This window comes from Clarias gariepinus, chromosome 18 (genome assembly GCF_024256425.1).
Source record: "Clarias gariepinus isolate MV-2021 ecotype Netherlands chromosome 18, CGAR_prim_01v2, whole genome shotgun sequence".
Classification (NCBI taxonomy): domain Eukaryota; kingdom Metazoa; phylum Chordata; class Actinopteri; order Siluriformes; family Clariidae; genus Clarias; species Clarias gariepinus.
This window is the reverse complement of record NC_071117.1, coordinates 3,310,829-3,334,552: the sequence shown is the minus strand read 5'-3', so window position 1 is coordinate 3,334,552 and position 23,724 is coordinate 3,310,829. Positions and strand designations below refer to the sequence as shown.

The following is a 23,724-nucleotide window of genomic DNA, read 5'->3' as shown; positions in this document are numbered from 1 at the left end:
ATTATGTTTTACATTTAAAACAATTTGGCACCTGATCAAGCATATACATTACATTTCATAACTTGACATTAACCTATTATATATGATATTTTTATCAAACACTGATATATGCATTTTTTTATCATATCATGAAGTTATAAGGTGCAACCCTAACACCAGTACAATATGGAAGTTATATGTTTAATTTCCTGTTTTTGGATAGTGACTTGATGTCCAGTGAAAAATGTGGGTCTTAAAAGGTAAACCTGAGTACATTGTGAATCTTATAAATTAAGACAAGGTATAAAGTATTTAAAAAAAAAAAAGGTTTTAAACTAAAAGGAAGATGAGGTTACTTCCACCATGAAAAAAAACTAACAAAAAAAAAACAAGAAGGAGAAGCAGAAGAAGTAAACTAGTTGAAAAATACTAATCTTTATCTCCAAAAGTGTCCATTTTCCATTGTCTTATTCTGTCTGGTGTCAGTTTCCAGGACCTAGAGCTTATCTACCATGTTGCCCTGATCTACTCTGAAAAAAGAAAAAGAGAAAAGATTCAACATTTTCCCCAATGGCTTTCCATATCATCTCAGCATTTCTAGATATCCTGTCCCCATTGGCCTTCCACTTCATATCCCCCACTTGAAAGCAACTTTTCGGTAAACTGGTAGTCTTTTAGAGGAAGTTCATGAATGTGGCATTGAGGTGAAACAGAAACTGCTGTGCTGTGCACTTTTATACTTCTATACAGCTCCAGGAGTCTTTTTGTGAATATATATTTGTGCATCTGAAAAGGCGAGATGTTTCCTCAGGGTGAGTAGAAGAGAAAAGCTGCAGAAACACACAGTTTATGACAATGTTACTGTAGACCTGTAAGAGCTCAGGAGAGCATTATGTAACATGTTTATGGCTTATATAGTTGCAAGTGAATGTTGTGTAATACAACTTGTTTGTGACAACAGCGGTATACAAATTCTTTCTCTTTTTTTTCAATTGAACCTAATGTGTTCCATAACAAATTATTTTCCAACTTTATTTAATAAGTATAATGTTTTGCTAGTAGTAATAACATTTATTTGTAACAATACACATATACACACTTCTTAATTTCTGTATAATAAACAACTTTTTTTTTTTATTTAACTTTAATTAAAAAAATAAATACTTCCCCCTTTATTGCTTTAATGACAGCACGGTTTGCGTCTGGTGTAAAACATGCACCACCCCAGATACACAACCCCCTAACTGTAGCCTCTGGAACAGAAACAGTCTACGCTCTACGCGACACACACCACATATTTGTGTAAAATATTTGACATTCCAGTCGTCTCGTTATCCTGTCGTATGAGTCGGTGGTTCACTGGAAGGGATTAGACTCACAGAAAATCGGATCTTTTGTAATAAGGAATTCACATATTTGACATCACACACACGCTCACATCTTAAATACTTAACCATCAAAACGTGTTTTGGGTTGTTCTAAAAGATATCAAATATGCAAAAAGTGCTTAACCTTCATTTATTGCAACATTGTCAATGTGTTTTAAGACAGACAGTAATATATACTTTTGTAATATACAGTAACTTTGGCCTAAACATGGTATTGGTGCTAAAAAGTGTCTTAGCTAGGTGAGAAAAAGTGTATTACAACATTTTTCATAATACTTAATAATCCCAATTTATGCTTCGGTTTTTGTAAATATAGGCTACATAAACGTTTATATTTTTATCTGATTAAAAGAAACACTTTTGCCAAATACAATGTCATGGCCTTTTATGTACAGTAGTGCCACGGCTAATATAAATTCAGGTGAAACTTTAACACCAGTTTAGATTTCACATGAAAAGACATAAACTTAAAAAAGTTTATTCTAAAATGCAAAATTGGATGAATTTGACACGGTTACGTACACTACATATTTTTTGCTTTTTAAGCTTTTACCAAAAACCAATTTAAGCAACAAGTTTACAGGTCATACAGTACTGGTCATAATTATTGGCATCCCTGGTTAAGATGTGTCTTAGGCTTCTAACAAATTATTATTTTTTTTATTGCAGAAGCATAATCTCTCACTGAAAATTGTAGAAAAAGCTAACCCTTAACTTAAATGAAAAAAAGATGACCTAACAATTCCAGTAAATAAATGTAATTTGACTATTTTTGTCATTTTACTGTAGTTTATAAAGTTGATCAGAGTATCTAGAAACTTTTAATTAATAATTCATTACTTCCTGTATGCCTGTGGTATAAATATGATATGAGTCATGAGGCCTATTTCTCTTATCCACTCTTCAACATGAAAAAGACAAAAGAACGCCCCATTCAAGTAAGACAGATGTTTGTCGACCTTCATAAGTCAGGCAATGGCCACAACAAAATAGCTGCTGGCCTAAACTTACCTATATCTACAGTCAGAGGAATCATTAATAAGTTTAAAACAACTGGTGAGGACAAGGCTGGACGAGGTCCCAATCTCCAAAGCTCACTGTTAGAGAACTGCATCAAAAAGTGGCATCTTGGGGTCACAAAAGCCCAATCCCATTTCTATTTTCTACCCCTTCCCCTACCCCTCGCCCCTTCCCCTTGTCCCTTGAAACAAAGTGGAAAGGGGAAGGGTTAAAATATTTCCCCTTAAGAAATGGGACACCACTACAACACTGTTATACGTCATCATACGTATCCCTTCATTCACATGTACACATACAGTATGGCCGTAAGCAAAACAAACAATGCGTTATCAAATGCTCGGCAAACTGCCGTGCTACTGAACTTTTATATTTGTTTGTAGCATGCAGTAAAGTGTATATGACATAAAAATATATTTTTGTAATATCGCGCAATCTATGCTATCCGCTAGCAAACGTTAGCATTTTTTTTGGCAAATGTTTCTTTACAGAACAACACCATAAACACAAACACAAGACTAAAGGTAATATACATATAATGAAAACTTGTCATAAAAATCCTTATTAATGGCAAAAATTACTTAGATTTATGGGTCTGCTTGCTCGAGTGAGCAGCCATCTTGAAAATTTCGCTTAGCCCTTCGTTTGAAGTGAGGTCCCGAAAAATCTTCGTTTGGAGGGCTATCTGGCCCTTCCCCTTCCCCCTACCCCTCAAACCTAAAGAGAAATGAGACACCCCTACCCCTTCACGTGAACGCGCCAAACGGAGGGGTAGGGCTAAGTGTAGGGGTAAGGGGTAGAATTGGGATTGGGCTAAAGTCTCCATAACAACCATCAGACGCTATCTACTGTACATCCCAACAAGCTGTTTGGAAGGCATGCAAGGAAAAAGCCTTTTCTCACCTACTATCGCAAACATAAATGTCTTTAGTTTGCTGGGACTTCAACTGGGACTGTCTGCTGTGGTCAAATGAGACTAAGATGGAACTTTTGGCAACAAACACTGTCTGGGTCTGGAGTAAAACTAAAGATGAATATGCAGAAAAGCACGCCATGCTGGATGGTGAAGGATCTGTGATGCTGTGGCCCTATTTCTCTTCCAAAGGCCCTGGGAACCTTGTTAGGGTGCATGGCATCATAAACTCTCTGAAATTCCAGGACATTTTAAATCAAAACCTGATGGCTATCTGACAGAAAGCTGAAGATGGGTCATCACTGGGTCTTTCAGCAGGATAATGACCCAAAACATCTGGTGAAATCTACACAAAAATGGTTCAGCAGACACAAAATCAAGCTCCTTTCATGGCCAATTGAAAAGCTGTGGGGTGAGCTGAAGCACCGAGTGCATGAGAGAGGACTCCCTCTATCTGTAGTCTCCAATCTTGTGAAATGTTATAGAAGAAGATTGTGCTGTCTTGGAGTTGTAACACGTATTAACATCAGGGGTGTCAGTAACTGTGGCCACCATGATTTAGAGTATGTTAAAAGAAAAATTCTTACTATGGGATTTTTTTCACACTGAATAATTGTACTTAAAATGGCCATTTTGGGGCACATATAAAAAATCATTCCTCCAAAACGGCTGAAGTTAGCAATTAAAAAATTTTAGGCAAGCAAGATTGGTCACTTCAGAAGTAGCTTCCTTGACAAACTGCTTTTCTATATTATATGTATAACATAAAAAAGTAATTAAATCAGCACCAATACTGTGTTTGAGCTGCTTTGAAATAAGTTTAAAATTACATTTATTATTGTCATTTAAATAATGGTAATTATATATTTTTTATTATATTATATATAATAAATTAGAAAGAAAGTCTCTTAAGCGTTTTAGGAGATAAAAATATTAATGGACCTTCGGGTTGACCTTCCTGGGTTGTATTGTGACCGTTCTGTAATAACTACTGACTCAATTAAGGCTGTTTTATGTGTTATTATAAAGTGACTGTAATATAATAACTTTTTAAATGTTATGTGTTGACACAGCACAAGCCCAGTCTCCTGCTTGTCCTTCTGATGGACTCTCCGTTGTTGTGAAGGCTGAAAACGGCAGTAATGTTATTCTTCCACTGATCGTTAACAGCACAATCTCAGATCATACTACTCTAAACATGAGCACCAACACTCCTGGCACTCGTATGTGAATATTAATACATTCATAAATAAAATATAGTGTAGCTGTCTAATACAGTAAGATAAATAGCAAACAAATTTTTTGATAGTGGCTGTTTGTTAATTAATGTTCAAGTTAAGAAAAACTTTGATTTGTGATTTTGTCCCTCTATCTTTATGTTTCTGTTTGTCGGTTGTTTGAGAGAAGATTGGCAAACAGAGACTAAAAAGAAGAAAATGGGTAATTATGCAACTTAAGCTACTTTTGTCCACTATTAATATGTAGGTAAAGCATGGATTCTTTAATATTATATTGAAATTAAGATATACTGTAGGGATGAAATTTATCACCCAGTGATTGCAGATACTGTATGTACTGTATAATAGATGGAGATATGTAAAATGTTTTTAAGGCTCACACCTTTTACTCATTTTTAAAAAACTAACCTAAGATTTAGAGGTCTACAAATGTTCCAGCTTAAATATAACTTAGGTACTGCATTCTGGTTTCTTTCCCTTATTTTAAACGCAATACTTTAATGTGTAGCTTCAAATGAACTTCCAGTGCATGCCCCTTTGTGGCAGTGTATTTTTCTAGCAGAAACAGATGGTGGGGTCTCCGAGAGGTGCAGTGGGAAAGTGCTCGCCCTATCATCCGGAGATCGCGAGTTCGATCCGCAGGTGATGCTGTAAACTCTCGCAGCCGGAGGCCTAAAGAGAGCTGATTGGCCGAGCTCTCTCACTGGGGAGGGATGAGAGCTACTTCGGGCACCCACATTGATGGCTCCACATTCAATCAGGGGCGTCTGTGAGCTCACGCAAATATGGAAGCCCCCAATGACGGGGAGGAATTGGACACGACTAAATTAAGGAAGAAAATCGGGAATAATAATAATAAAAAAAAAAACTGTTGGTGAAATACCTCTTTTTAACCCACTCATGTTCTGAACATTATAAAGTATTCCTCACCCATTTTGATTTTTTTTCTTTTTCAAAACAAGCTGAAAAGGATTTTTTCACTAAAAACTGACTTACCGTAGATCCGTTTAAAATTTTTAGCCATAATGACAATCTCAGTGTTTTTCTCATTATTAAAGTAACATGTAATTTAAAGATGAAGAAGGCTAGGGTTAGCTGTTATTAGGTAAACACTAAAATTTAGCTCTTAAGAAACAGATTTAAAATTGATATAACTAAAAAGGTTAAATAGAGGATTTTATTGCAAAAACTCGTATGGCTCTGTTACTACTAACAGCTCATAAAAGTACCTTAATTATTTTCACGTCTTTTCTCTGGAACATTATCACCATATTATAATGGTTTACCAATGATTTATCCTGTTTCAGCATGCAATACAAGCTTTATTCACGCTTAGCAACAGTAGCCTTCCAGCTTACCAAACAAAACAAAATTACTTTAAAGTAGTATTAAAAAAAATTGTATTTCCATTTTTAGTATTTGTGCTTTTATGCACAAATAAAAACTTTTTAACCCTGTTTAACACACACATTGCTTCAACTGTCTCATTGCTCAAATACAAAACTGGGGTCATTTTTGTTTTTTTTTTTTTTTTTTTTGGGGGGGGGGGGGGTTGGGGGGGGAGCAAATAAAATGGCAACTCTAGGTAGAGCTGAGCTTACCTTCTGAGCAACTTACTGTACCTTCTGAGGAAGAGTTAATGTTACATTAAATGTCCCACTCAGCTAAATCTGAAGAGTGGGAATGTTTAAAAAAATGTGAATAAAAAAATATAAAACTGTTTTTTAAGACACATAAAATACAGCCATTGCCAAAATCAAGTGGGCTCACTCAAAATAAAGCCATAAGTAAAGAATCGTACAAAAACATCTTCTGAGAGCAACATTTCCCAACCATCCAAGTAGAGTTTGGTAATGAACAATGCCTTTCCCAGCATAATAGATCACCTTGCCATGAGGCAAAAGTGACAACTAAGTGGATCAGGGAACAAAACATTAAAACTTTGTGTCTATGGCCAGGAAACTCCCCAGACTTTTATTCTCTTTGGGCAATCCTCAGGAGATGAGTGGACAAACAAAAACCCACAAATTCTGACAAACTCCAAGCTGGATGTGGCCCGGAATTTATTTGACAGCATGTCAGGTGGACTGCAAAGGTTTTGAAAAAGAAGGGTCAACACTGCAAATACTGACTCTTTACATAAACCTAGTCTAATTTTCAATAAACGACTTTGACACTCACAAGCTTGTAATTATACTTTAATATACCAGAGTAACATCTGACAAAAAGATTTAAAAATCAGGTTCAAGATCACAGGTTCAAACCCCACAACCACCAAGTTGCCACTGTTGGGCCCTTGAGCACGGCCCTTAACCCTCAACTGCTCAGATGTATAATGAGATAAAAATGTAAGTCGCTCTGGATAAGAGCGTCTGCCAAATGCCTAAATGTAAATGTAAAACACTAAAGTAGCAGACTTTGTGAAAATGTATTATTTTTTTGGCTGTATTGTATGTGTCATTACAAAAAACATTTTTATCTGTTTTATTTGCATTTTATTTTAAACAAGCCCACTCTTCAGATTAAGCTGTTAATTGTGAGATTTAAACTGTTTCTCAGAAGGTACGTTGCTCAGAAGGTGAGCTCAGCTCTAGCTAGAGTCAACATTTTATTTGCCAAAAAGAAACACAAAAAGTACCACACTTTTGAATTTAAGCGATGAGACAACATACAGTACATTTAGTGTAATTGTCAATAAAAGCCTTTGACACGTATAAAATGCTTGTAAGTATACTTCAGTATTCCATAGTAACATCTGACACAAAGATCTAAAAACACTTTCTCTCTTCCACCACAGACTTGTCTACAGACGTTCTACAGAAGTTTTTAGTGAGTCACAAGACCAAAATGAAGAAAAAATTTGAGTGCATTTTTGAGGGCAAAAAGGATGCAAAAACTAAAGTACATCTAAAAAAGGTCTACACGCAGCTGTACATCACTGAAGGAGAATTCAAAGAAGTTAACAAGGAGCATGAAATTCTAAAAATTGACAAAGCTTTTAATGTGAAAAAATCTCAAGAAAAACAAATTAACTGCAATGAGATTTTTAGTGTTTCAGAGGAAAATGAAGAAAATAAAGTTGTGCTCACCAAGGGAATTGCAGGAATTGGAAAAACAGTATCTGTGCAGAAGTTTATTCTCGATTGGGCTGAAGGAGAAGCCAACCAAGCCATAGACTGCATTTTCCTCCTTCCATTCCGAGAGATTAATTTGATTAAAGATGAAGAATTTAGTCTTCATGAGTTACTGCAGGAATTCTACCCTGAACTGGAAAAACTCACCGAAGCAGATTTGTATGAAAAGCTCAAGCTTGCATTTGTCTTCGATGGGCTGGATGAGAGCCGTCTTCCATTGGACTTCAGTGTCCGTAAGGTGAGGAGTGCACAAAAGAAAGCATCTCTAAATGCTCTCATCACAAACCTGATTGAAGGAAACCTGCTTCCTTCTGCTCTGATCTGGATCACCTCTCGACCTGCAACAGCCAATCAGATCCCTCCGGAGCATGTGAGCTTGTTTACAGAAGTGCGAGGATTCACTGATAAACACAAGGAGGAGTATTTTAGAAAGAGAATATTAGATGAGAATGCTGTTTTTAAAATCATCTCACAGGTAAAGAAATCTCGAAGTCTTTATATCATGTGCCACATCCCCATCTTCTGCTGGATCACTGCTACTGTGCTTCAGGAAATGGTGGTGCAAAATGATGGAGAAGAAATTCCCATTACACTGACTGAAATGTACATCCACTTCCTACTTATACAGATGAAAATCAAAAACCAAAAGTATGATGAGAAAGAGGAGCGAGATATGAAGAAGCTGCTTGAAATGAACAGAGAAATGATCCTGAAGCTGGCCAAGCTGGCATTTAACCAGCTGATAAAGGGGAACATCATGTTTTATGAAGATGACCTGAGAGAGTGTGGTATTGAGGTCAGTGTAGATTCAGAGTACACTGGAATGTGTGCAGAGATCTTCAAGACGGAATCTGTGCTTCACGAGAAGCAGGTTTACTGTTTCATACATTTAAGCATTCAGGAGTTTCTTGCTGCACTCCATGTTTTCAACTCTTACCTGAACAAAAAGATGAATGAGTTACAGTTTTTCTTTAGGGATGTCCTTCCTGTGGAAACTAAGCTGGATGTTTTATTAAAGAATGCTGTTGATAAAGTCAAGGAGAGTGAGAATGGACATTTAGATCTCTTTCTTCGATTCTTGTTAGGCATTTCCCTTGAGAAGAATCAGAAACTTCTACAAGGTGTACTTCCACACACAGAGGTAACCAAAAAGAGCATAGGCAAAGTGATACAATACATTAAGCAAATGCAGAACAAAGCTCCTAATTTGTCCCCTGAAACATCTATTAATCACTTCTTCTGTCTGATGGAACTGAACGATGACTCCCTGAACAACCAAATCAAGAAATATCTGTGTACAGACAAATTTCCAGATAGAGAATTATCCTCATCTAATTGTTCAGCACTGGCCTACTTGCTTCTAATGTCTGGGGATGTCTTGGAGGAACTCAATCCAAAAAAATTTAATGAGAAAAAATCTGCATACAGGAGACTCATTCCAGCTGTGAGATGCTGCAGAAAAGCTCTGTGAGTTGAAATTTTGTCAAATTCTTGAACATTCCTCTTTAAGTCCTTGGTATTTCTAGTAAAGATGAGTAAATGATTGTGATTGATGACTGACAATTGGCTGGTCAGTGTCAAATAAATCATTTATAAAAAATAATCATGGCAAGTCAGACAAAAACAAAACACAGTATCAGCCAAAAAAAATTGCATCACTAACATTCCATCATTCAGTTATTTATCAAGTTCTTTATATTGTAATTCCATTCATATGTTAGACTTTGATTGTATATATGCTGTGTTTTCAGGCTTGCTGGTTGTGGGCTCCAGGAAACGTGCTGGGAGACAGTGGCTTCAGCTCTGGAGGCTGAAAACTCACCTTTGACAGAGTTGGACCTGAGTGATAATTTTGGAGTGGAGAAGGGAGCCAAGTTGCTTTCTGATGGACTGAAGAGTTCACACTGTAAACTGGAGCAACTTAGGTCAGTAGTGTGTTTTTAGGAATACAACATATTTACACCATTACTACAGTCGGGTCAACATGAAAAATGTTATAAAAAAATTGTAACTGAAATTATAGATCATATGTAATGCTATTTTAACTGTTATGACACCATATATTTAACTTAGACTGTAACACATAATACTAGTACATTTTCATTAAAGTATTTGGCAGACGCTCTTATCCAAAGCTACTTACAAAAGTGCTTTGAAATTTTTGTCATAGAGTGAAATGGATGAATTCTTCTGGATGTACTTGACTGTACATTTACGCTAACTTCAATCACTGCCTTTAGGTTAGCAAGATGCCATTTCTCCCAGAGCAGCTGCGCTGAACTCGCTTCAGCTCTCACGTCAGTTTCATGTACTTTGAGTGAACTGGACCTGAGCTACAATGACCTGCAGGACACAGGACTGGAGCTTCTGATGTCTGGAGGGGAACATTTATATTGTAACCTGCAGATTCTGAGGTAAGTGTTAATAACTGCAAAACTAATTTAGTTATTAGTTACATCTAATTAGAAATCATACAGTTTATGTTAAATGATGAACTTGACTAAAGATTATTGACCTGCATTATGACAACCACAATTAGAGTTTTGTATCCTAATGCAAATTATGATTTAATTTTGACGGCGTTGTATATCCAGGCTGAGCTGGTGTAATCTCACAGAGAAGAGCTGCTCATTTCTCTCCTCCATTCTCATGAGCTTAAGAGAGTTGGATGTGAGTAACAATGACCTGCAAGATTCAGGAGTGAAGCTTATTTCTGAAGGACTCAGCAATGATCAGTGCAAACTGCGGATACTGAGGTTAGGTTTCAAACAGTACTTAAAGTGAAACTGTTGTCTAGAACATGGGCCAGGGATAGCTCAGGCTTTAAAGTATGGTTTGGAAGGTCCCAGATTAAAACACCACAACCACCATATGTCCCCCTGTTGGATGCTTGAGCAAGGCCCTTAACCCTTCACTGCTCAGATGAATAATTACTGTAAATAAAAACCACAAGTTGCTCAAAATAAGGGAAAATGCTGTAAATGTAAAATGTAAGAACATTGCTTTCATATATTTGTTGTTTTCAGGTTGTCTGGTTGTTTAGTGAGACAAGATGGGTTTTCTTCACTGGCATCTGCTCTGACTTCCAACTCCTCATCAGTCCTAGCTGATCTTGATTTGAGCTACAATAATCCAGGAGATGAGGGAGAAATGCTGCTCTTTGGTCTACTGAATAATCCAAACTACAAGTTGGAGACAGTCAAGTAAGAGAACTGATGTTCGTAAGTTATGGGCCACTTACGTTTGTCCATACAGTCTTAGACATAATCATGATGTAACTTGAAAATGTTGCTTTCTTTCTGTAGGATTGAACCAAAAAGTGAACAATTCATCAAAGCAGGGATAAGAAAGTGTAAGTCGCTCTGACGGTCTTTTTCCTTTTATTCCTCCTCTTTCTGACTTTCCTTTTCTGTTATAAAATTATCAAGGTTTGTAGCTAATAAAAACTGTATCCTGTTTTCATCCTTGGAGCATACTTGCAGATGAATATCACTGGCAGAGTGTGCATTATACTGTAATGACAGTTGAAATTAATTAATTAATCATTTTAAAAATATGACCAAGCATTTCTGACAATTAAACACACCCCCTGCTTATCACCAGCTGATGATTGATTATACCAGCAGTGCCAGATACATTTGAAATATTGTTTTTTACTATAAAAGTAACTAACATTTCATTGAAATGAAATTGGCCATGACCACAGCATATGTCCTCTGACATGGTTGTCTAAAAAATAAGAATCTACTCAGTGCATTAGGGAAATACCTTGCTAACCATATTAATCACTAGGAATAGAAATCAGCAATCACCTCCTGATAAGATAATGTCACGTCTGTATTGTCATTGTTGTAGACAGGGCATAATACTTGACAGATTTTAAAGATGTGACAGATTTTAATAAAGAAAAAAACAAACAGGCAACTAAAACATAAACAAACTAAACCAGAGACTATGACAAAACAAAAACATGAATCAGGAGAAAACAGGAACAGATTAACAAAAGAGCCTTCCAATAGACCGAACACTAACCAGAGAGATGCATGACAAAAAAAAAACTCAAAATGTGGCTATTTATAGCCAGCCTAATTAGTCATCTTGGTCGAGTTGAGTGCTCCCATCACCTGAACGAGGTGCATCCTGGAACATGAAGTCCACAAGTACAAAAATCTTTGGGCATAGGGCACCCTCTAGGGGTCAACCCTGACATAACCGCCCAAAGAGGTGCTACTCCGGAGTGCCACCGGAGTGCCAGGACACCTTCCATAACGTACTCTGTCGAGTTTTCCAAAAGAGCAGCATTTTACTGCCAAGCAACTGTTTTAAAAATGTTAAAAAGCTTCAACTCTGACTTGTACAAAGCACTGAAACTAAAGAATCCTTCCATAAATGTTGAAAAAAACTGAAAACTCCATCAATGACTAAACGCAGCATCTAGAATTAGCGCATTTATTATACTACTGTTAGAGATCCTGTTATAAGCAAATATTCAACACTATTATCAATATCATAATTACTTTCTCTCACTATTATACATTGCTCATCAAGAAAATAAATCTTGTTTGTAATTTAAGGGTTTTATGTACAGTAGATGGATTAATGCTAATTTAGGGCCATACATGTTAACATACAGTATTTATATGAGATCAATAACCACTTTTCTTTTCATGCAGATGCCTGTGAGCTCACATTTAACCCAGACACGGCCCACTCAAATCTGTGTCTGTCCGAGTCGAACAGGAAGGTCTCTGCCACGTTTCCAAAACAGCAGTACCCAGATAACTCGGACAGATTTCAGCTGTATCAACAAGTTCTGTGTAATGAGAGTCTGAGCCAGCGTTGTTATTGGGAAGTTTGGTTGGAAGACTGGTCATCAGAAATTGGCATCACCTATCCTGATATTCAGAGGAAAGAAGAAGACCTGGCAATGTTGGATGCTCAAATAAAGCTTGGGGAAAACGAAGTCTCATGGTCGCTCTGCCCTTACTACAACGGTTACAGTGTCAGGCACAATTCAGAGGATGTAGACATAAAGATGCCAAAATCAAACAGGATAGGTGTGTATCTGGACTGGCCTGCTGGAATACTGTCCTTCTACTCCGTCTCACAAGATACACACACACTCACACACATATTCACATTCTGCACAGTGTTCAAAAAGCCGGTGTACCCAGGGTTCTATGCGCCAGTGGGCTCTCTGACTTTGTGCCAGCTGGATTAAAGGACCAAATTAAAGAGTGAAGCATAGAAGCATGGATAAACCATATATATATATATTTTTAAAACCATTTAAAACTTATTTGCATCAGTGTCAAGCCAAGCAAAAAAGATTATATATTTTTTATGTTTCTGTTTTTGCATTTTAAACAAGATTTAGTGAAGACATAGCACCATGGATACCAAGAATGTTATCAAGGACGGTAGCAAAAAGAAAAGGGAGCCACTTTCAGTTTGGTTTTCAATTTGAGGTTTAATCTCTATTTATTTCATATTTTACTTTACTTACATGTCTTTTTCAACTGTTAAAATATGATTATAGAGCACATAATACAGACATTTATTTTTATATATATGTAAGTGTTCTCAATCATTTAAAAACAATTTTGGTCATACCTTCATATGTAAAAGAAAGAGAGAAAATCGTAACCTATAAAGCCTAGAAAAAGACCATGTACAGTTTTGTGCTGTTCATGTGCTGCCATTCTGCTGAGCTGTTTTTTTTTTCATAATTCCTATTAAAGATCTTGTCAAATATTGAACCAAAAATGACAAAGATGTAAAAATGTGTTGCTGTAGAAGATGATTATATCATTTTTCTCAAGTTAAATGCAAATTTAATCCTGTAAATAAATACATTTATATTTATGTATTTGTTTGGAAAACGTATTCCTAACAAAGTGCTCTCTCTCTCTCTCTCTCTCTCTCTATATATATATATATATATATATATATATATATATATATTTATATATATATATTCAAATTCAAATTTTATTTGTCACATACACAGTCATACACAGTACGATATGCGTGTCATACACAGTGAAATGCTTGTATGGCCGCCAGTGACCTTAAAAAGAAAAGAAAAACTATACATAAGGAATAAATATTAATAAAAAGAAATATGTTTAAAATAAATTTAATTAGTAAAATAACTGTACAAATAAGGGCATAATAAAAATATTATAAAATATAGAAATATAGGAATATAGGGGGGGGGAAGGGAAGGGGAAAAAAGTACAGTATATATAAAAAATTTTAAGTGGCAATGGCTGTGCAAATATGCATGAAAAGTGACTTATGAAAGTGTCATGTGCAATGGTTTCAGATATATAAATGTGTATTGCATGAGTGTGTCCACGATTGTCCAGTCAATGTCAATGTTTAAAAGATATTACTCCTGTGTGGTGGTGTGATTGAGAGACCCTATCGCCTGCGGGAAGAAGCTCCTCCTCAGTCTCTCTGTGTTGGCGTTCAGGGAGTGGAACCGCTTTCCTGACCTCAACAGAGAGAACAGTCCATTGTTGGGATGGCTGAGGTCCTTCACGATCTTCCTGGCCTTGGTCCAGCACCGCTTGCTGTAGATCGAGTGCAGATCAGGGAGCTCAGTGCGGATGATGCGCTCAGCTGATCGCACCACCCTCTGTAGAGCTCGTCTGTCCTGCATGGTGCTGTTTCCAAACCAGGTCGTGATGTTTCTCGTCAGGATGCCCTCTATGGTACAGGAGTAGAAATTCCTGAGCAACTTAGAAGGCAGTCTAAAGTCTCTCAAGTGTCTGAGGTGGTAGATATGCTGCTGGGCCTTTTTCACCACGGTGTTGTTGTGACAGGACCATGACAGGTCCTGCGTGATGTGAACACCGAGGTATCAGAAGCTGTCCACTCTCTCCACTGGGCTCCTGTTGATGATGAGGGTCTGGTAGTTCCTCTCCTGCTTTGTACTAAAGTCCACTATCAGCTCCTTTGTCTTGCTGACGTTTAGGAGGAGATTGTTCCTCTGGCACCAGTTCTCCAGATTTACAATCTCATCTAGGTAGGCCGACTCATCATTGTTGGTGATCAGGCCCACCACGACAGTGTCATCAGCAAACTTGATGATGGTGGTGGAGTTGGTAGTGGCCACGCAGTCGTGGGTGTACAAAGAGTACAGCAGGGGGCTCAGAACACAACCCTGGGGGGCTCCAGTGCTAAGAGTGAGTGAGGCTGAGACATGTCCGCCCATCCTTACTGCCTGTGGTCTGCCAGTCAGAAAATTAGAGATCCACTGACACATTAATGAGCTGAGTCCCAGGTGCTCCAGCTTGGTGGTGAGTGTGGAGGGAATTATGGTATTAAATGCAGAGCTGTAGTTGATGAAGAGCATTTTAACATAATTCCCCTACCTAGTGTCCAGGTGAGTAAGTTATGTGTGGAGGAGATGTGAGATTGCATCGTCTGTGGAACGGTTCTGGAGGTATGCAAACTGTAGTGGGTCGAGTGTGTCCGGTAGTGAAGAAATTATGAAGTCTCTAAACAGGCGTTCAAAGCACTCCATCACTACTGAGGTGAGGGCTACAGGGCGATAGTCATTGAGAGAAGCAGGATGAGGTTTCTTCAGGACAGGGACAATAATGGACTCTTTGAAGCATGTGGGGATCACCGACTGAGATAAAGAGATGTTGAATATCTCAGTGAACAAAGGTGATAGCTGGTCTGTGCAGGCTTTAAGAATACGACCTGAGATGCCGTCTGGTCCTACTGCTTTCCTGGTGTTCACTCTCTTGAAGGCTCTCCTTACGTCATGCTCGGTGATGATGAACGCGTTTCCGGTGCTGGCAGTGTCTTTCTGTCTGTAGCCGTTAGCGCCGCTAGCATTAGCATTGCTAGCGTCTTTAGCTGCAGCCTTGAAGCGAGCATAGAAGGTTCAGCTCGTCTGCCAGAGTCGCGTCCACGTCCGTCATACCGGTTGTTGGTGTTTTATAGTCCGTAATTGTCCTTAATCCCTGCCACAGGCTCCTAGAGTCACTCTGTTGGAGCTGTGACTCTAGTTTTTCTCCCGTAGCGCTGCTTAGCCTCTTTCACCGCCTTCCGGACGTTATATGATGCAGCCTTGTATGCTTCCATGTCCCCCGACACAAGTCCTGTGTTGTAGGCAGTGGTGCGAGATCTCAGAGCGTCGCGGATGGTTTTATCCACCCACGGCTTCTGGTTAGGAAATGTTCTGATAGTCTTTTTCTCCATGGTATCCCAATGAATCCCACAACCTCTTCTGTAAACACGCTGACGTCATCATCGGAGCTGTTTTGGAACATGGCCCAGTCTGCTTCATCAAGTGCGTTCTGTAATGCAGGATTTTCCAAACGGAGGACGAGATTGTGCCTTGTAGCCGTCCTTGACTGTAGTGTAACAGTGGTCCAGTGTCCTTTTGCCCCTGGTGGGGCAGGTGATATGTTGATGAAAGTTCGGTCCTGTGCGTTTGAGGTTGGCACTATTAAAGTCCCCCTACAATAAGCGCAGCATCCCGGAGTTGTGTCTGGTGCTGTGTGAGTGCCTCATGCAGCTCGCATAAGGCAGTATATATATATATACTTAGCAAAAAAAGAAACGTCCCTTTTTCAATATGGTCATTTTCAATATGGTCAATGTTGACAGTCAGGGTGTCCCAGGAGCACTCCTGGCTGCCTCTCCACCTAGGCTCAGAGAAGCGTCTGGAAGCATTATTCCTCATGAGCTGTAGGAACTTTTGTTGTTGAGTTTGGTGGATGCTGAAGAGGTTTTTGATGACGATGGTAGACTGGTGGACTTATCTTTCACTACTGGCACGTTCAGCCACAAGTCTCAACTACATTATGAGTTACAGGTGGAAAGCATTATGTGTTACTTGCCAGCTTCACCCACCTTTCTCTGCCTGAAGGCCTTATTCAGCCATGCTGCTTTCACATCTGTATTGTAGGAACATAATTTAATGAGAAATAAGTGGCCAAAGCAGCTGTGCTGAACTTGCTTCAGCCCTCACGTTAGTTTTGTCTTCGTTAAGTGAACTGGACCTGAGCAACAACGACCTGCAGGACACTACTGGACTGGAGCTACTGTTTGCTGGACAGGAAAATTTAAACTGTAAACTGCAAATCCTGAGGCAAGTGTTAATAAATGCAAAAAATATATATTGTTAGATACACATCTAATAGGCAATCATACAGTTTATGTTAAATGATGAACTCTTTTTTGACCTGCATTATGACAACCAACTGCACTAAATATACATTAACATTATACTGTACATTGTTTGACTGTGACCATACCTAACTGTTATCTCTCCTTCTCTTCTGCTTTCTTCTCTACTCTCTCTTCTCCTCTCTCTCCCTTTCTCTTTTTCCCTCTACCTGTCTCTTTGTCGAGTTATACATGTCACTCCTGAGCTGCCAGTGATTCAGACTCCCTCTGCCCTCTGGACCTGTCTGACTTGTCTTGGTGCCCTGCTTCTGGTTGAAGGTCTTGTCGCATGGATGCCCCGTGTGGTCTGCCTGTAATGCGTGTGGTGACTGGGGATGTATCCACTTTACTATGAAGACGGTCCTGTCCTCGACTAATGCAGACAGCTGTTCTCTGAGGACTTGTGACTTTAGTCACTCAATAGTTCAGGACTGGAGTTTCCTACAGTCTACCCGAGCCTCCAATAATGAACTGGACTTCTGTCTCACACAGTATGACTACTGAACTTCAGTCTCACACAGTATGACTGTAGATCAATCCCTGCATTTTACCCAGATGAAGATGGGTTCCCTGAGTCTAGTTCCTCCCAAGGTTTCTTCCCATTCCCATTTCAGGGGGTTTTTCTTGCCACTTGCGCTGTCGTCATTGGCTTGCTTATCAGGGTCAGTCTTATCATTTTGAATCATACAAATTCACATCTCATACAAACTTAAATAATTATTTTGATTGTGTAAAGCTGCTTTGCGGCAATGTTAAAAGTGCTATACAAATAAAATTAAATTGAATTGCTTATTTCTCTCCTCCATTCTTATGAGTTTAAGAGGGTTGAACGTGAGTAACAATGATCTGACGAATTCAGGAGTGAAGCTAATTTCTGAAGGACTAGGGGTAGCTCAGTGGTTAAGCCAATGGAGTATGGTTTGGAAGTTTGGAAGGTCCCAGATTAAAACACTACAACCACCATATGTTCCCCTGTTGGATGCTTAAACAAGGCCCTTAACCCTCCACAGTTTAGATGAATAATTAAATAAAAAAAACATAAGTTGCTCAAAATAAGGAAAAATGCTGTAAATGTAAAATGTAAGAACATTGCTTTCATATATTTGTTGTTTTCAGGTTGTCTGGTTGTTTAGTGACACAAGATGGGTTTTCTTCACTGGCATCTGCTCTGACTTCCAACTCCTCATCAGTCCTAGCTGATCTTGATCTGAGCTACAATAATCCAGGAGATGAGGGAGAAATGCTGCTCTCTCGTCTACTGAATAATCCAAACTACAAATTGGAGACAGTCAAGTAGGAGGACTGATGTTCGTAAGTTACGTTTGTCCTCAAATTAGTTTTATCAAATTAGGGATTTAAAGAGGTCCTATTATGCCATTTTAAAGGTTGCTAATATTGCTTAATGAGTTAAAACAGGTTTACGTGTATGCAAGGTCAAAAAACACTTTAGCTATCTCCAAAAATAGATTTAATTTTATCCCATTTCTAAACGATTCGTAAACAACTCGTGTGAAGCAGTTTGAAGATTCAGTCTGTCTAAACCCCTCCTTTCTGTGAGCCTTCACTGTTGTGATTGGTCAGATGGCACAGTGATTTATGATTGGTCAACCGCTACAGCGTGTGTCGAAAAAACGAAACGGCCATGACCATAACTGAAAGACGGTTCTGGAGACCCATCAATACATAGAAAATGTGGCGTCAGTTTGACCGTGTAACGACCAGCTAATTTAATATTAACTGTGGCTACAAAAATCAAGAGGTCTTTTATCTTTGTGTCAGTGTTGCGTTACAAGGCCGGTGAGCAAAAAGAACAAACACAAACAAGTAGATAAAGCAAATGTGTATTATACAAAACTAAATAAAATAAAGGTGCACTTCAACCAAACCAAGATATAAACAATATTTACAAACTACATATAATAAACGGTATGTGTATTTGAATGCAAGTGAGTGGAAAATGTACGAAGTCCGTGATTATTGTATGTGTGTTAGAGAGTATGGTTCGGTCTCACCGGGGTTAATGAAGTCAGAGAGGCCGATGACGGAGGGTGAGAAGTCCGGAATGTATCCAGTCAAAGATAATCCGGTTGAAAAATCTTCGAAAGAAAATGATCCACAGCAATCTCTCCTTCTCTCGTCCAAACAAATAACGGCAGCGCTGGTCCACAATTACTACTTCTCCCCCCGCTCTTTCCCGGCTGTTCCTTTGAATGCAGGTCAGGTGACCTTTTGCGACCTCTGACCTTCTGCGACCAGGAAGTGTAGTTCTACGAGGGGTGGGGAAGTGAGGCACCAAAACACAGTCCTAGGGACAGGTAACCGAACAGTGCCCTTTTTATAAAGGCACCGCTGTTTTTCATTATTCAGCATGTGTATTAATGCCCTTAGTGTATATATAAAAAAAACCTTTATGTGGCTGCGCTACAACCGTATCAATTCGAGCTGGAGTCTGTATATGTGTGTGTGATGCATTTTTCCCCTCGGGGCTTGCCGTAGAAGGGCAACAGGCATGCACACTACGTGAGTGATAAGTTCAGTTTTGGTAATTGGTGGAGAATAAACAGTAAAAAAAATGATTTCGTCTGCTCTTGTTTTTATTGTGTTTTTTATATTACAAAGCGTTTAAGCGAACCCGGCATGAATTCTCGGTCACATTAACAAAAGTGTGGTAACGTTAATTGTAAGATGGCGGGCAAGTTGTTCATGACATAGAACGTGGGCAGGCATTATGTAAATATGTTACGGAGTGACGTGGATCTGTAACACAGTAGCCGACTCTTTTTTTTAATAGACAAAAACTCCATTTATCATGAACTGCTAGCAACGCAGATAGTTCATGTTTACATACAGCTACATGACACACTGCATGAAAGATCATATTTAAGCAGATAGGACCACTTTAAAAAAGTATAAATTGCTCTGGCTGTCCTTATGTTCTTATTTTTTCATACTCTTTTGGTCTCTTTCTGTCTTTACTTTATAAAAATTATTTACTATTATAAAAATAGCGAGGTCTGTAGCTAATTAAAAATGTAAGTGTCCTTTTTTCATCCTTGGAGCACACTTGCAGTTAAATATCACATGTAGCACTGGGTAAACATAGAATATTTTTATATTTTAAATAACCAATGTTCTTTACATGCATATGTCTGTGAGCTCACATTTAACCCTGTCACGCTATAAACTGGCTGACCCTGCGCTCTGACCCCAGTCTCCTAATTGGGAATTACGAAAAATAATTTCACTGTGCTGAAAGTACATATGACAAGTAGTTTAATATAATTATAATAATTTTATATACTGAATTCATTGCTATATGTGATATATATGATAATATTATGAATAATATAAATATATAATGAGTTTCACTTTTTAAATAAAAAAATCACAATGATACATTTTTTGATATGCACATTTTCTTTACCCTCACACACTCTTCAATGTGTAATATTGTTGTTGATCTGTTCAGCACTTTTATTAATGTTCTGATTGTTATATCTTCTAAATGTGTGTTTCTTTCAACTAGACTTGTGGTAAAAGAAAGTGGTGTAGCATCAAACCTCTGTGAGGAAGTGCATGTGAGGAGTGACGTAGGGATGGAACCCGTTTATAGCTGACTCGTCAGAAAGAGGCAGGATAGGCAGAATTTAGATAATTTTTTATATATAACACTGTGAGAAATTGATAGGTATGGCGTGAGAGCAAGTTAAGATGTGTGAATGGTGAATGCAAGAGGCTCACACCCAATGCATGAGAGTTTGCATTAATCTCAACTTGGTTTTATGGACAAAACTATAGGGTCAGTGGCCATCCCAGTGATTGGAGGAACACCTTTGGGACGTGGAATATCGAGAGATGACTGCATGAAAGCGCACCTGAGCTGCTCTGCAGGATCTCACTCACTGATTCATTCAGATTCTATACCGCTTTCTGCTTCATTAGAGGGCTCTCTCTCTCTCTCTCTCTCTCTCTCTCACTCACACGCACACACACACACACACACACACACACACATGCACACATGCACACATACAGTGGAGCAAAAAAAGTATTTAGTCAGCCACCAATTATGCAACGTATAACGTATGCCTGTAATTTGCATCATAGGTATACCTCAACTATGAGAGACAAAATGAGAAAAAAAATCCTGGGAAACACAGACTTTTAACTCCCTCCAAAGATTTTCTATGGGGTTGAGATCTGAAAACTGACAAGGCCACTCCAGGACCTCGAAATGCTTCTTATGAAGCCACTCCATCATTGCCCGGGTGATGTGTTTCGGATCATGGGCCTATTCATTCCTTCCTTTACACAGATCAGTCGTCTTGGTCCCTTTGCAGAAAAACAGCCCCAAAGCATTATCTTTCCAACTCCATGCTTCACAGTAGGTATGATGTTCTTTGGATGCAACTCAGCATTCTTTCTCCTCCAAGCACAGCAAGTTGAGTTTTTTACCAAAATGTTCTATTTTGATTTCTTCTGACCATATGACATTCTCCCAATCCTCTTTTGGATCATCCAAATGCTCTCTAGCAAACTTCAGACAGGCCTGGACATGTACTGGCTTAAGCAGGAGGACACGTCTGGCACTGCAGGATTTGAGTCCCTGGCGGCGCACTGTGTTACTGATGGTAGCCTTTGTTACTTTGATCTCAGCTCTCTGAAGGTCATTCACTAGGTCCCCCCATGTGTTTCTGGGATTTTTGCTCACAGTTCTTGTGATCATTTTGACTCCACGGGTGAGATTTTGCGAGTAGGCCCAGATCGAGGGAGATTTTCAGTGGTCTTGTATGTCTTCCATTTTCTAATAATTGCTCCCACAGTTGATTTCTTCACACCAAGCTGCACATATTGCAGATTCAGTCATCCCAGCCTGGTGCAGGTCTACAATTTTATTTCTGGTTTCCTTTAACAGCTCTTGGTCTTGGCCATAGTGGAGTTTGGAGTGTGACTGCTTGGGGTTGTGGACAGGTGTCTTTTATACTGATAACGAGTTCAAAAAGATGCCATTAATACAGGTAATGAGTGGAGGACAGAGGAGCCTCTTAAAGAAGTAGTTACATGTCTGTATGAGCCAGAAATCTTGCTTGTTTGTAGGTGACCAAATACTTATTTTACAGAAGAATTTATCAATTAATTCATTTAAAATCCTACAATGTGATTTTCTGGATTTTTTTTTTTTTTTTTTGTCTCTCATAGTTGAGGTATACTTGAAAATTACAGGCCTCTCACATCTTTTTAAGTGGGGGTAGAAAGATCATGCTTTGGGACTGATCCGTGTAAAGGAAATAATGAATGGGCCCATGTATTGTAAGATTTTGAGTAAAAAACTTATTCCATCAGCAAGGGCATTGAAGATGAAACGTGGCTGAGTCTTTCAGCATGACAATGGACCCAAACACACCGCCCGGGCAACGATGGAGTGGCTTCATAAGAAGCATTTTAAGGTCCTGGAGTGGCCTAGCCAGTCTGCAGATCTCAACCCCATAGAAAATCTTTGGAGGGAGTTGAAAGTCTGTGTTGCCCAGCGACAGCCCCAAAACATCACTGCTCTAGAGGAGATCTGCATGGAGGAATCAGCCCAAATACCAGCAACAGTGTGTGAAAACCTTGTTAAGACTTACAGAAAATGTTTAAGCCATGTCATTGCCAACAAAGGGTTTATAAAAAAGTATTAAGATTAAATTTTGTTACTGACCAAATACTCATTTTACAGAGGAATTTACCAATTAATTAATTAAAAATCCTACAATGTGTTCTTCTGGATTATTTTTTTTTCCTATTTTGTCTCTCATAGTTGAGGTATACCTACCGTATGATGAAAATTACAGGCCTTTCTCATCTTTTAAAGTGGGTGAACTTGCACAATTGGTGGCTGACTAAATACTTTTTTGCCTCACTGTATAAGAAGTATGACTGACTGGTCCAACTTTAAATAAAATAAAATGTATTCTTAAATAAATTCCCCTTTAAAATATTATTCCATCAGTTCCGGTGGATGCTAAAAATGATTATTAGGTTTAGAGTTGGAACAATAAGTTTCTATCCTTTAATTAGTGCTACACAATTTATTTAATAGCAAAAGGCTGCAATTTATTACATGGTAATATACACCCAGTTGGAGATTTATATAGTTTGTTTATAATTTAGCTATTCTTTTTTTTAATTTGTATAAATTTTAAATGATGTACAGTGTGGAAAAAAAAAAATTTAGTCAGCCACCAATTGTGCAAGTTCTCCCACTGAATGAAAGAATGCTGAGTTGCATCCAAAGAACACTATACCTACTGTGAAGCATGGGGGTGGAAAGATAATGCTTTGGGGCTGTTTTTCTGCAAAGAGACCAGGACGACTGATCCGTACAAAGGAAAGAATGAATAGGGCCATGTATCGTGAGATTTTGAGTGAAAAACCTCCTTCTATCAGCAAGAGCATTGAAGATCAAACATGGCTGGGTCTTTTAGCATGACAATGATCCCAAACACATCGCCCGGGCAACGAAGGAGTGGCTTCATAAGAAGCATTTTGAGCTCCTAGAGTGGCCTAGCCAGTCTCCAGCTCTTAACCCCATAGAAAATCTTTGGAGGGAGTTAAAAGGCTGTGTTGCCCAGCGACAGCCCCAAAACATCACTGCTCTAGAGGAGAGAGGGCCAATATACCAGCAACAGTGTGTGAAAACCTTGTTAGGACTTACAGAATATGTTTAAGCCCTGTCATTGCCAACAAACGGTATATAACAAAGTATTGAGATAAAATTTTGTTATTGACCAAATACTTATTTTCCACCATAATTTGCAGATAAATTCTTTAAAACTCCTACAATGTGATTTTCTGGATTTTTTTTCTTCTTATTTTGTCTCTCA

At 38.5% G+C, this 23,724-nt stretch overlaps 1 protein-coding gene across 3 annotated transcripts; it reads left to right on the top strand.

The window, feature by feature from the left end:
- Positions 1 to 637: 637 nt before the first annotated feature.
- LOC128506850 (NACHT, LRR and PYD domains-containing protein 3-like) lies at positions 638 to 13,530 on the top strand. Of its 3 annotated transcripts, XM_053477451.1 has the most exons (10): positions 638 to 791; positions 4,371 to 4,520; positions 4,705 to 4,737; positions 7,333 to 9,136; positions 9,421 to 9,594; positions 9,910 to 10,083; positions 10,264 to 10,425; positions 10,696 to 10,872; positions 10,975 to 11,021; positions 12,343 to 13,530. In XM_053477451.1, exons 1-10 carry the CDS (start codon positions 779 to 781, stop codon positions 12,888 to 12,890), a joined length of 3,282 nt encoding a protein of 1,093 aa, XP_053333426.1. In that variant the 5' UTR covers positions 638 to 778; the 3' UTR covers positions 12,891 to 13,530. The 3 variants fall into 3 exon arrangements, with proteins under 3 accessions (XP_053333426.1, XP_053333425.1, XP_053333427.1); XM_053477450.1 differs by lacking the exon at positions 638 to 791 and having other exon boundaries at positions 4,352 to 4,520; XM_053477452.1 differs by lacking the exons at positions 638 to 791; positions 9,421 to 9,594; positions 9,910 to 10,083; ... (2 more) ...; positions 10,975 to 11,021; positions 12,343 to 13,530 and having other exon boundaries at positions 4,352 to 4,520; positions 7,333 to 9,140.
- The last annotated feature ends 10,194 nt before the right edge of the window (positions 13,531 to 23,724 follow it).